Source organism: Anguilla rostrata, chromosome 8 (genome assembly GCF_018555375.3).
Source record: "Anguilla rostrata isolate EN2019 chromosome 8, ASM1855537v3, whole genome shotgun sequence".
Lineage (NCBI taxonomy): Eukaryota > Metazoa > Chordata > Actinopteri > Anguilliformes > Anguillidae > Anguilla > Anguilla rostrata.
Genome location: NC_057940.1, coordinates 2007516 through 2019793, shown reverse-complemented (window position 1 = coordinate 2019793; position 12278 = coordinate 2007516). Strand labels below are relative to the sequence as shown.

Genomic DNA, 12278 nt, shown 5'->3' with positions numbered 1-12278 from the left:
TTTTAGAATAAATCCCCTTCCCATCCAACTAGCCTCTCCCCATTTCAGTATAAAAAAACAGTATTTTTGGAGTTTACATTACAGCCCTTTGCCATTGCTCTGTTGTATGCAATCTACTTTTATGAGGGTTATATTTTTCCTGGTTTCACCAGTTTGTGGATTTTTTGCGTGTCTTTGCTAATGCTATAATGCTATGCTCCGCGGTACCTGTGTGAATATTCTTAATCCGCTGTGAAGACTCCGTAAAGCACGGACACGTAACTCCGGTCCTGGAGAGCCGGTCCGCGTGCCGGTTTTTGTTCCAACCAATTTACCTCGGTTTTAGTTTTCTGACAGCTTTACCAACGTCGCTGGGTTCACTCCTGTACTTGGGCACAGTTCAGTCTTCAGGATACACCTGCAGTCTGCGGCTGTAGCTGGTGCTTGTACAAATGTCAGAACGAGATATCCATCCATCCCACCATCCATTATCTATACCCGCTTATCCTGAGCAGGGTCGCGGGGGGTGCTGGAGCCTATCCCAGCGTGCATTGGGCGAGAGGCAGGAATACACCCTGGGCAGGCTGCCAATCTATCGCAGGGCACACACACCATTCACTCACACATTCATACCTGGCAATGCACACGCTCACGGACGCACACGGAGCGGTTGTGGAATGGGTGGCTCATGGGTAAGATTCGAGCTTCGGAGTGCTGTTCTAGCATCACCGTTTCATCTGTCCACATCCGAATCTTATTCGTTGTCAGCAGAAAGGCCAAACTGATCCTAGATCAGTATTAATACTGTGAGATTCTAGTCTAATGTGACAAAAGGACAAACAAATTCATTTACAATGGGCAGACTGCGTCACATCCCAAAGTGGAGGATGGGCCGGGGGTTGGGGGGGGTGCGTGTTCAAAAGGGGCGAATCATGAACAGCGGCGTACTAATCTGACCTACAGGGTGTCCGGGACAATGTGAACATTCAGCGGCGCTGACGGACAACGCGCCGGGGAAACGGGACAGCAGACCGGAGAGGCGCGATAAAAGCGCCGCAATTAAATGTGTAATTACCAGCGCGGAATGCGGCGTGGAGAGGGGGGTCGCTCGAAGGGCAGTTCAGGGGAGGGCAGGGCAGGGCAGGGCTGCTCAGGACATCAGCGCAGGCACGTATGGGCACCGTGCCCGTTTCCACGGGAACGGACGCGTTTGGCCAAGCCAGCGAACAAAAAAGAGAATAAAAACCGTTGCAGGGCCTTTTTCTTGTTGTGTAATAACACGGAAAAAAAGGGAGCGTGATTGACGTGTGCACTTATTGTACCGTACGTCGCTTCGGATAAAAGCGTCTGCAAAATAAATGTAATGTACCAGAAACTAACTGCGTGTCATGTCGACGGTCTGCGACGTCAACTGGGAATTGTGCGCACGGACGCTTGAAGGCTGCAAGTTTGAGGAGAAAAACAGCCGCATTAAGCTTTTCGAAGTCGTCCTTTTAAAGAAATGCTTATTTGGCAGACAAAGCTGTTTTCGTCTGCCAAGACTAAAGGTAAAGTTTTGTAAAAAGGCACACATTAGATGTTCCGTTTAAATTCAAGTTTAAGCTGTATTAGGTCAGCAGGGATCATGCGTAGGCCTACTACATATTAGAGTACAATGTACTCGCTCTATTTGAGCATTTTAAAGTTGTCTCCAATTTATTTTGCTTTAGCGGCTTCTTGTTCCGTAAAGTTTTTTCAGACACGGACTGCCATAACAATCTCAAACTCTGGCGAACATTGCCAAAGTTCTTGAAAAGGTCAACCGAGCCAATTTGTCATTTCCAAAACCGTGTCCTTGGATAATTTCTAATCTTCAAATAGTACGTGAATATGGATGAATAAACATATAAACAAAAAGACATTTACCGTTGCGTAATATCACGTTGTTCGTTTAATTAGTCACCCATGCACCCCACTGGCAACACGGTGGAAAACTTTCTGCATAGTTACTGCTAATTCATAATTCCATTTACTGTAATATCCCTCATTAAATTCAGCAAAAACAAGCTTTTTTGTCATCTCGAGAGCCGGCGTGGTCTAGGCTATCGAACGTCACAAAGAGAAAAGCCTGCAGTGATTCTAAAAATGGCCAACGTTTCGAGTCTGTTCCCGTCTAAGCCCTCCAACGCGTCAGGGAGTCAAAGGATGTGCGTTTTCTTCCATACCGCCGAAACGAGGAGGGGTTTCAGATGGGGAAAATCTGGAGCTTTTTGGACTCCTCGGTTCTTTATAGATGAAGGCCCTCGCGGGCATGCGTGGTGGCCCAGTGGGCAGCACTGTCGCTTCACAGCAAGAAGAAGAAAAGTCCCGGGTCGGATCTGTGTGGAGCTTGCATGCACGTTCTCTCCGCGTTTGCGTGGGTTTCCTCGGGGGTACTCCGGTTTCCTCCCCCCGCAATCCAAAGATATGCAAGTTAGGTCAGTTGGAGAGTCTAGGCTGGAGAGTCTAAATTGTGCGTGGATACCAGGGCATGAGTGTGTGTGTGGATGGCGTATGGGGCAATGGAATGGCCCATTGCATGCTCTGACCCACATACCGCCCACCCCCAAAACAAAAACAATGAACAGGAAATAGCGGGTCAGAAAATGAAGGATGGGTGGGCACCTGTTTGTCCATGTCTTCCTCTGTTTCATCTCCGCAACCTAATCAGTCAGTCGACAATCGATCAAGCTGAAAAACCAGACAACTGGACAACTCTAACCCTAAGCACGCACAGCCTTCTTACAAGGAACCGAACATTTGAAATGTTTCAATATCAGTGACAGTGATTCGATGGAAGTGGATTATGAAATGTTCGTCTCAGCCCTCCTCATGGAAAATGTTTTATCGGTCATGCATTTCCATGGGCTGGCACTTCATTGACATCTAGTGACCGAAAGGTAGATAGCAGTTTTTAGTTTAATGTGTTGAGCAGGCATCAGAAGAGTTACAGATTCTACTTAACGTTATACATAACTTACTGTCCATTCCAACAGTTGGACAACAATGCCATACTGAAGGCCTTTAAGATTTTTTTTTTTATCCTTCCACATGTAAAAATCACAATTACACGTGAATTTCACATTTTCACATGGATTAAACTATCTACATGTGAAAGAAAAATGCCACATGAACTGGACATATTCACATTTGATTGGCTTTGTTCACATATGAAAGAAAATTTCCACATGTGAAGACACAACATGTGACTTGAAATAGCATAGGTCACTTTTTTCCACTCTCATCTTATGTGGGATTGTTTTTATAGTTCACATGTGTACTCATCACATGTTGGGTGTTCACATGTGGTTTTTGGACGTATGGTTTTTGAACACATCTGATTTTTTCTTATGAAGGTTAAAACAGCAGCACTGCACCAGGGAATTGAAACTGCATCTGACCATAAAGCCTAGTTCCCTGGCCTTTACATCTGACAGGCAATCTTAGATATGGCTTTTCAAAAGTCAAAATAACAATTCAAAATGTCAGCCTGTTTAGTTCAGTGGTAACCAACCCTGTTTCTGGAGATCTACTGTCCTGTAGATTTTCACACCAGCCTTAACAAAGCACACCTCATTCAACAGCTAGATTAGGGCTGCCCAGCCCTGTTCCTGGAGATCTACCATCCTGTAGGCTTTCACTCCAACCCTAAGAAGCACACCTGATTCAACAGCTAGAGATGTTGTTGAACTGCTAATTAGCATGTAATGAATCAGGTGTGCTTTGTTAGGGTTGAAATGTAGGATAGTACAGGATGGTAGATCTCCAGGAACAGGGTTGGTCACCACTGATTTACTACATTCCTAGCATGAAGCTGAAGGATGCTTGTTCAGACCTGTAACAACCCCTTTTCAGGGTAGTGGCTGCATTCCGGGTGCAGAGATAGAGATGCTAACCCTGTGGGCTGAATCGCCTTTGACAAAAAACCTAAAAAAAGTCAGAAAACTAAACCCAAACTGCTCAGAATCCAGCCCACAAGGCAATAAACTTAAAACAGGAAGATTAGTTTTAGTAAGGTTATAAATTCATGCCAAATAACAGCACAACAGCGACACTAAGAACAAACCTTAACCCAGTCACCTGGCCTGCGTAACCCAGTCATCTGGCCTGTGTATCCCAGTCATCTGGCCTGTGTTACCCAGTCATCTGGTCTGTGTAACCCAGTCATCTGGCCTGTGTTACCCAGTCATCTGGCCTGTGTATCCCAGTCATGTGGCCTGTGTTACCCAATCATCTGGCCTGTGTTACCCAGTCATCTGGCCTGTGTATCCCAGTCATGTGGCCTGTGTTACCCAATCATCTGGCCTGCATAACCCAGTCATGTGGCCTTGTTACCCAGTCATCTGGCTGTGTAACCCGTCAATCGGCCTGTGTACCCAGTCACTGGCCCCTGTGTATCCCAAGGCATCTGGGTGTTTGTGTTACCCAGTCAACTAGGCACTAGCATAACCCAGTCATCTGGCCTGTGTAACCCAGTCATCTGGCCTGTGTATCCCAGTCATGTGGCCTGTGTTACCCAGTCATCTGGTCTGTGTAACCCAGTCATCTGGCCTGTGTTACCCAGTCATCTGGCCTGTGTATCCCAGTCATCTGGCCTGTGTTACCCAATCATCTGGCCTGTGTTACCCAGTCATCTGGCCTGTGTATCCCAGTCATGTGGCCTGTGTTACCCAATCATCTGGCCTGCATAACCCAGTCATGTGGCCTGTGTTACCCAGTCATCTGGCCTGTGTAACCCAGTCATCTGGCCTGTGTTACCCAGTCATCTGGCCTGTGTATCCCAGTCATCTGGCCTGTGTTACCCAGTCATCTGGCCTGCATAACCCAGTCATCTGGCCTGTGTTACCCAGTCATCTGGCCTGTGTATCCCAGTCATGTGGCCTGTGTTACCCAGTCATCTGGCCTGTGTAACCCGGTCATCTGGCCTGTGTTACACAGTCATCTGGCCTGTGTATCCCAGTCATGTGGCCTGTGTTACCCAGTCATCTGGTCTGTGTAACCCAGTCATCTGGCCTGTGTAACCCCATCATCCGGCCTGTGTAACCCAGTCATCTGGCCTGTACTACACAGAGCTGTAGAAGCTTAGTTTTAGAGGAAATTACTTGAATTATTACCACATACAAGATATCACAATTGATCAGAAAAAGTATCTGTGCTTTGGTTTAGCAGCAAAGAACATCCCAAAAATTTGGGCAGATGTATATGAGTCAAGGGTACACTTAATTCTATCAAATTACACTTGTGTGTGTAGTTCAATGTCGTGGATACAAGGCTGTGTGAATTTGCCATGTTTTTGATATCATGACTTTTAAAAGTTTTAAAGTTTTAAAATCTTTGACATTATTTCTGAAGCATGAAATTTTACTCTGTGGATTGCCAATGTTTCTCAATGTTTTTGATGCTATGATTTGTGAATCACTTTATTGATATTCATTGAGAGGTGTGATACAAACAAAGTATTATTATTATTATTATTATTATTATTTTAGATTTTAGTGTATGTATTGCGTCATGTGTTTAAAATCCCCTAAGAAGTTGCAGCATAGATACTATTTTTTAAAATTTCACAAGAACTCCTGGCTAATTTTGAAATCGCTACCTTGGCAACACTGGTGTATTTGGGCTATTTTTTGTCTTTACTTCACTTCAATTTTGTACGGCGCGGACGTTTGTCCGCAAGATGGCGCTTTGGGCATTGCGCTAGGGCGCCTAGCGTTTTTGAGTTTGACCTGCTTTGTCAATGACGGTTTCCTGTTAAAAAAAAAGGGAGCGAGAGAGAGAGAGAGGGAAAGAGAGAGAAGGGGGTTGAACCATGAACCCACAGAGTACGCGTGTTGGCGAAATCAACACAGTTTTCAATCAGGATATGCTGAGGAGGACGATACGTCAGCAGCTGGGCTAGAGCCGTCCGGAGGACGCCACGCAGTGAACTGACCGAAGCCTGGTAAATTCTGAAGGGATTAACGTCGCATACGGAAACGAGTAAGCCCAACATCAGCTGACGTTCAAAATAAGTAATGCTTAGAGAAGATCATATAGCTAGCGACGTGGACTGCTAGCCTGTACGACCCTCCCTACCCTCTTAGTGGGGGCACGGTTTCTGCAGGAAACCGGAGCTAGTTCTGAAAAGTATGTGATTGAACCTGTGTTGATTTAATCAGCCATAGCGTGTTAGCCAGTTAGGTACGGGGGGGATATAAAAACCGGATAGCTTGACACCTTCCTACATAACCAGACATGGTCTAAAAGCTTCACACTGGTGCAGTTATTTACCATCGCCAGTTGATTTTTTGTTTGCTTGTTTGTTTTTCGCTTTTGACATTCTCAACGTTTGTTCTGAAACTTTTTGGGCAGAGTGCAAAATGAGTGGCGAGGCGACGGGTGCGCCGCTTGGACCAGACCCGCGCAAGGCGGATTCCACGGGACTTACGAAGGAAAACGGACAAAATGTCACGAGCGCTGCCGCCAAACCGAAAACGGCAGTCCAAGCCCCGACGGACCTCGGCGACGAGCCGGACTCATCCCTTACCGATGCCACGCGGATGTGGATAAAATTTGCCAAGACGTTCGCCTTCCTTTTCCCCATCTACGTGCTGGGATATTTCGAGTTCAGCTTCAGTTGGATTTTAATCGGGCTCGCGGCGTTTTTCTGGTGGAAAAGAAACAGAGGGGGTAAAGAGGACAGGATAACCAGAGCGTTTGCATTTTTGGACGAAGAAGAGAGGACCATGAGCCAAAGTGTAACCACTTCTGATCTTCCCCCATGGGTGAGTTCGCGAGCTACATTGTTTCCCCAGTCGGGAAGACGGCTGCGCTTAGAGCGCCGCAGAACTTGCGACGTTGCTGAACGCTAGTAGCCTACTTGTGTTTTTGTTTCGTTTAGGGTCATTCAGGATCACAAGAAAGAGGTGTTTTTTAATATTTTTTTTTTACTGTTATCTATGGTGGCTGTCATGCCATTTAATAATAACAACAAAATACAACTTCGAAATTCGGCTGGAATTCAAACTTTTCCCATTGATACGAAATCTCTGTACATCGCACTATGTTTTAGTGAAAGATCGGGGCGCCATACAAGTTTCTTCTGAAACATGTTTTATTTTTTTATTTTTAGACGGGCCTTGGATTCCAAATTGTTGTTCTCTTGTAAAATTGGAATATTAGTGAATCTAATTTCACTTATAGTCAGTTTTGACGTGTAACCCACCAGAAAACAACTTCTGTTTATGGTCTAGCCAAAGAAGCGAAAGAGCTCATATTATTTCATAACTTTCAGATGATGTGTGATTGTGACGTCACTTCCTTTTTCGTGACATCTGGAGCCGTTCCATTCACATGGCGAATATTTGGTTTGAAAAAAGAACGTACTCCAATACTCTGTAATCATCACCCTGTTTCATTTTAGGTGCAATTAAGGAAAAACATTTGTGGGAAAATACATTTTTACTGTAGATTGTCAACAATTTTTTTGGCCATCAGTTTGTTCATCTCTCTCCTGACGTGACCTTTCTACAGTGAAACATAATTCAGTTTGTGAACCCGTGATTGAGCACTGTGCTCTGGCCTTATTTAAAACATTTTATTTCCGTCCTTTGAAAGGAGTTTATCAAACGGTACAGCAATTCCATCATCGGAGTAGAATGCCTGTTCCTCTCCGCAGAAACCTTGTCTTGGTTTTAAACATTCTTACTCATTAAAATATCCTCAGCTCAATATCAAGTCCTCATACAAAAACATTAAAATCAGAAAATATCCAAAACATAGAAAAATTTATAAAAGTCAAAATGAAAATCTAAACCTTTGGTGGGTTCATCATTTAATAGTGGATGTGTCGCGGGCGTCCCTATAGGGGGTGGACTAAATGATCAGTTCTTTCCAATGGTCCACCCCCCTCCCCCATGTCTCTCTCGCCAAGTTCTTGCTCTTTCTGAAGTCCACCACAGGGCTGTCCTGGAGGAGATTTTGAACTCTCCTCCGCAGAGTGGCCAGATCTGCACATTTTTGATAGACCTTGATGTTCTTAGTCTCCCACAGGGCCATTGCATCAGTCAGTCAGTTGTGGTTACGGTCGGTGGGCAGGCAGACTCCCACCCCCCGGTTGACGGTTAGGACGTGGGACTGACTCCCAGCTGCAGAAGAAGTTGGCGGACTTGCCCATTCTGGCTTGTGGCGCAGATTAACTCCGTCCTGCAGTGATTAGCCGGAGATTGTTAGAGAACAATGGCATTCAGTCTCTTGAGGACAGCCTTTCAAATCACTGAGAAGTAGGTCTCTGGCTGGTGGGGGTGTGGAGTGTGTATGTGGGGGGGGGGGGGGGAGGTGGTGGTGATGTTTCCAGTTCTCAGGTTCATAGGCCTAAATGTAGCAGACCCTTTCTGATTCCTCTGTGATACAGGGTTTTACTCAGTGCAGTTATCTAGCTAACTCAGTAACCCTGCTCTGTGATACAGTGTTTTACTCAGTGCAGTTATCCAGCTAACTCAGTAACCCTGCTCTGTGATACAGGGCCCTGGCGTCTTCAGAGAGGGCTTTACGCTTAGCCTTTTCTCTCTGACTACAGCTTCACCCAACTGTCACAAACCGTTTAAATTGGGCGCCATGGAGACGTGTGTCAGGTGACAGGTGCTGTTATTTTACAGTTAGACCTGGTGAAGTGGCGCACCAGTGACCATGAAAGGGCTGTTGTTGAGCTTGTCTGGGCTTAGCCTGTGTGTACAGCCCAGAGACTGAAACAGTGGAAGTGTGTTTGCTAACCGATGCTCAGATACCAGAAAGGACTAAAAATAGCTCTGACAGCTTAAAAATATGTCCAGGATTCTCCATTTTGGAGAGCTGAGAACAGTGCATTTTCTCTGTGAAGTGTGTGTCACCAGCCGAAGCTGCTTTTCCTGATTAAAGGACTCGCTCAGGAACATGTTTGGTTTACAGCTCAAGGTCTTCACATAGATGCCCCGCCTTGATTTTATGTGCAGGAAAATTACATGGCAGTTACCCAAAGTAGGACACCATAGATATTCAGCATTAAGTGAAGGTGCTACCATAGATGTAGAGTGGTCAGTGGAGAAGCTAGGATTGATGCCACCATAGATGGGGCGACATAGCTCAGGAGGTAAGACCGATTGTCTGGCAGTCGGAGGGTTGCCGGTTCAAACCCCGCCCTGGTCATGTCGAAGTGTCCTTGAGCAAGACACCTAACCCCTAACTGCTCTGGCGAATGAGGGCATCAATTGTAAGCGCTTGGTAAAAGCGCTATATAATGCAGTCCATTACCATTTACATGTAAATCATTCAGGGAAGGTGCTACCATAGATATACAGCATTCAGTGAAGTCACTATCATAGATATACAGCATTAAGTGAAGGTACTACCATAGATGTAGAGCGGTCAGTGGAGAAGCTAGGATTGATGCCACCATAGATGTAAATCATTCAGGGAAGGTGCTACCATAGATATACAGCATTAAGTGAAGTCACTATCATAGATATACAGCATTAAGTGAAGGAGGCACCATAGGTTACAGTGCTGAATGAAGGTGCTACTATTGATGTGAAGCATTCTGTGAAGGCACTGCCATGTATTTACAACAGCCTGGAAGGAAGCAGCTGCGATAGATTTTCGGCATTGATTAAACAAGCTACCATAGATGTGTGATGCTGGGTGGAAAGCGACCGTAGATGTACAGTTCTGCATACAGCACAAAATGAAGGACAGGCTAAGGACTGTGGGATAGACTCTCTGCCATTCTGCTCCAAGAGATGTGACTAAGCGCTCTTCTGCCCTGTCATTAGTTGCTCTTATGAGGAGATTATTTTGTTCCATGTTGCAATTTTAGAAACGCGATTAGATTTTAATGTCTGAAATAGAACACTGGAGCTCAGTTCCTGACTTAAGTGTGTATAGTGGCAATTCATGAAAAGGCGATAAGTTTGAAAAAACCAGCCTTTACCAACTTTACATGTGTTTATTTTTTTAACCCCATTTTACTGGGCGCTCTTTCTCGTTGGTCCAATTTTCTGCTTTCTGCTTAGGGCCTGTTAATGAGCTTGGCCTTAGAGAGCCGTGAAGTCAAGCTCCGACCCAACTGCGGGGCGGCATTGAATCACAGACTCTGTAGACTAACCAGAAGGTCGACTCTGAGTTCCTGGCGTTCACAGTTCTGTCTCTCCACCCCTGAATCTGTGGCATTCCAGGTTGCTGAACTTCGTGTGAACGTTTAGGAAGGGGGCGTGGCCAGCCGTGAAGCAGCAGCAGTGGATGTTCTGTCCTTGGACACACCCAATTACTGAATATTTATTTAACGTAACCGTGGAAACGAGTGTCATCAGTCACAACGTCCTAGGTCGAGGGAGTAGAGCGGTGCGCAGCAAACACAGGGGCTGGCCGTCTGGCTGCAATGCAGAATCTGTGGTTTGAAGCGCAGCGAACACAGGGGCCGGCCATCTGGCTGCAATGCAGAATCTGTGGTTTGAAGCGAAATAGCAGCTGTTACTCTGGGGTCCGTTTGAATTTGGGCACTGCTGGGAATGGGGTATTATGGGGTGTAAAACTGGACCCGTGTTGGGTTTGTCCCTCAGGACCGGTTTGCCAGGCGGCTCATTCAGTGGTGAACAGAGTGAGTAAACACTGAACACTGTGCTCCCTATGAATTAGGCATCTGGAGACACAGCGTCCCTCCACAAGCATCAATTTAGGCTGGGTGTCCTTTATTTGCTGAACAGGGTCAGATTTCTGCAGAGCATGGGGCTGTCTGCTTGCGTTTAGGGAATTAGTTTATTCGTTTAGACAAAGTGCTGGTGTGGCGATCGGCAGGGCCCTGCTGTGAGTGATGTGTGTGTTCGTGTGTGTGTGTGTGTGCGTGCGCACATGAATATCAACATGAAGCCAGATCTTCTCCTGTTACCAAGCAGAGCTCAGGGCTGAGTGTTGCAGAACATGGCAGAATTAAATGATTTCATTCCAATTTTTAAAAAAGTTTAATTGTATGAGTCTTGAAACTATGATGCGGGTTTGCTTTAAAAAAAATATATATATATATATTTTTTTAAACAATCTTTTAACCACAGGTTTTTTTTTTCCTGATAGGCCTAATTTTGGAATTGGTTTGACAAACATCGGCCATTTTAGGAGAGACTAGCGGACTACAGGGCCTTCCCCTCTTAACTTCACTTAAACTGGCGTGTGCATTTCATACGTGGCGCAGACTTTGTGGTGAAAACGCAGCTCCGTAAAACGGTACCGTGTTTTAGCCGCCGGAAGCTGACCTAGAAGGCTGGCTTTTGTTAATGGCGGTCACGCATGTCCCATGATGCACTGCAGCCCGTACGTTCTTCGCCGGCGCATCGCGGACGTGTACGGCGGTGTCCCGGCTCCAGCGTGACTCCGCCTCTCAAAGAAAAGGAAAAACACCGTCGTTGTTTCTCAGCCAGCTCACCTCCGCTCTGGCTCCTGCGGTTAAATATGTCTGGAATGAGGTCTGATGGGAACTCTGGGCTCTGGTGAGGTAACCCAGCAAAAAAAAAAAAATGTTATTGTCAGGGTGGGTTACCCCTCTGGGAATGTCTGTTATACTACATTTACATTTAGGCATTTGCCACGTGCTCCTACTCGGCGAGACGGCTTGTTCGTCTTTTATTTGCCTTTTTACATACAGATTATTTAAATAGCTGGATGTTTGCCATTGCTGTTTGAGGTGAAGCATCTTGCTCAGGCTTGCAGTGCAGCCTGTCAGACTGCAGTACTGGAGAGCCGTTGAGGGCCTGCTGGTTTTCAGCCTGTTTCTGCACTCACGCACTTAGTTTAAGTCACTGGCTGGCTAAAGAGTCCACGCACCTCGTCTCCAAGGCCTAAAATGGCCGCCCCGTGAAGAGAAAACCATGAAATTCTGAAGACACTGCGGCCTCTTGGGAACTGGAGTTCCCTGGGGTCGTGTCTGTCTCCTGCTGTTTGTTGTTAGTAGTTTGGCCTAGTGTGTCTGTCTGAACAGCGTGTGCCTGCCAGAAGAAGGTAGGCCCAACCGCGGATGGGAGAGGGGGGAGATTTCCCGCACGGATAAATGGTGTCTTTCCCTTTGGCGCGTTGGCTCCTCCTGGGTTATGACTGGGTTGTTTGGCATCCAGATTTCTAAATGCCCGCCTGTGCCCTCGGGCGGGCCAGGTGACCTACGGTGGCTGGCATTCAGAATGTGTCGGGTTACAGAAAACACATTTAACCTCTCACGCTAGGGATTGTGGGAAAAGAACCAAAAAAAAAACCCCAGAGTAAACAAACAGTCTTTATCTTCT

At 46.1% G+C, this 12278-nt stretch overlaps 1 protein-coding gene across 1 annotated transcript in view; it reads left to right on the top strand.

The window, feature by feature from the left end:
• The first annotated feature begins 5774 nt into the window (after positions 1–5774).
• LOC135260288 (extended synaptotagmin-2-B-like) overlaps positions 5775–12278 on the top strand; it is a 48032-nt gene continuing 41528 nt past the window's right edge. The window contains exons 1-2 of the mRNA XM_064345529.1: positions 5775–5979; positions 6352–6764. Coding sequence (XP_064201599.1) covers positions 6360–6764 — 405 coding nt within the window. The 5' untranslated portion in view covers positions 5775–5979; positions 6352–6359. The remainder of the gene's footprint in view (positions 5980–6351; positions 6765–12278) is intronic.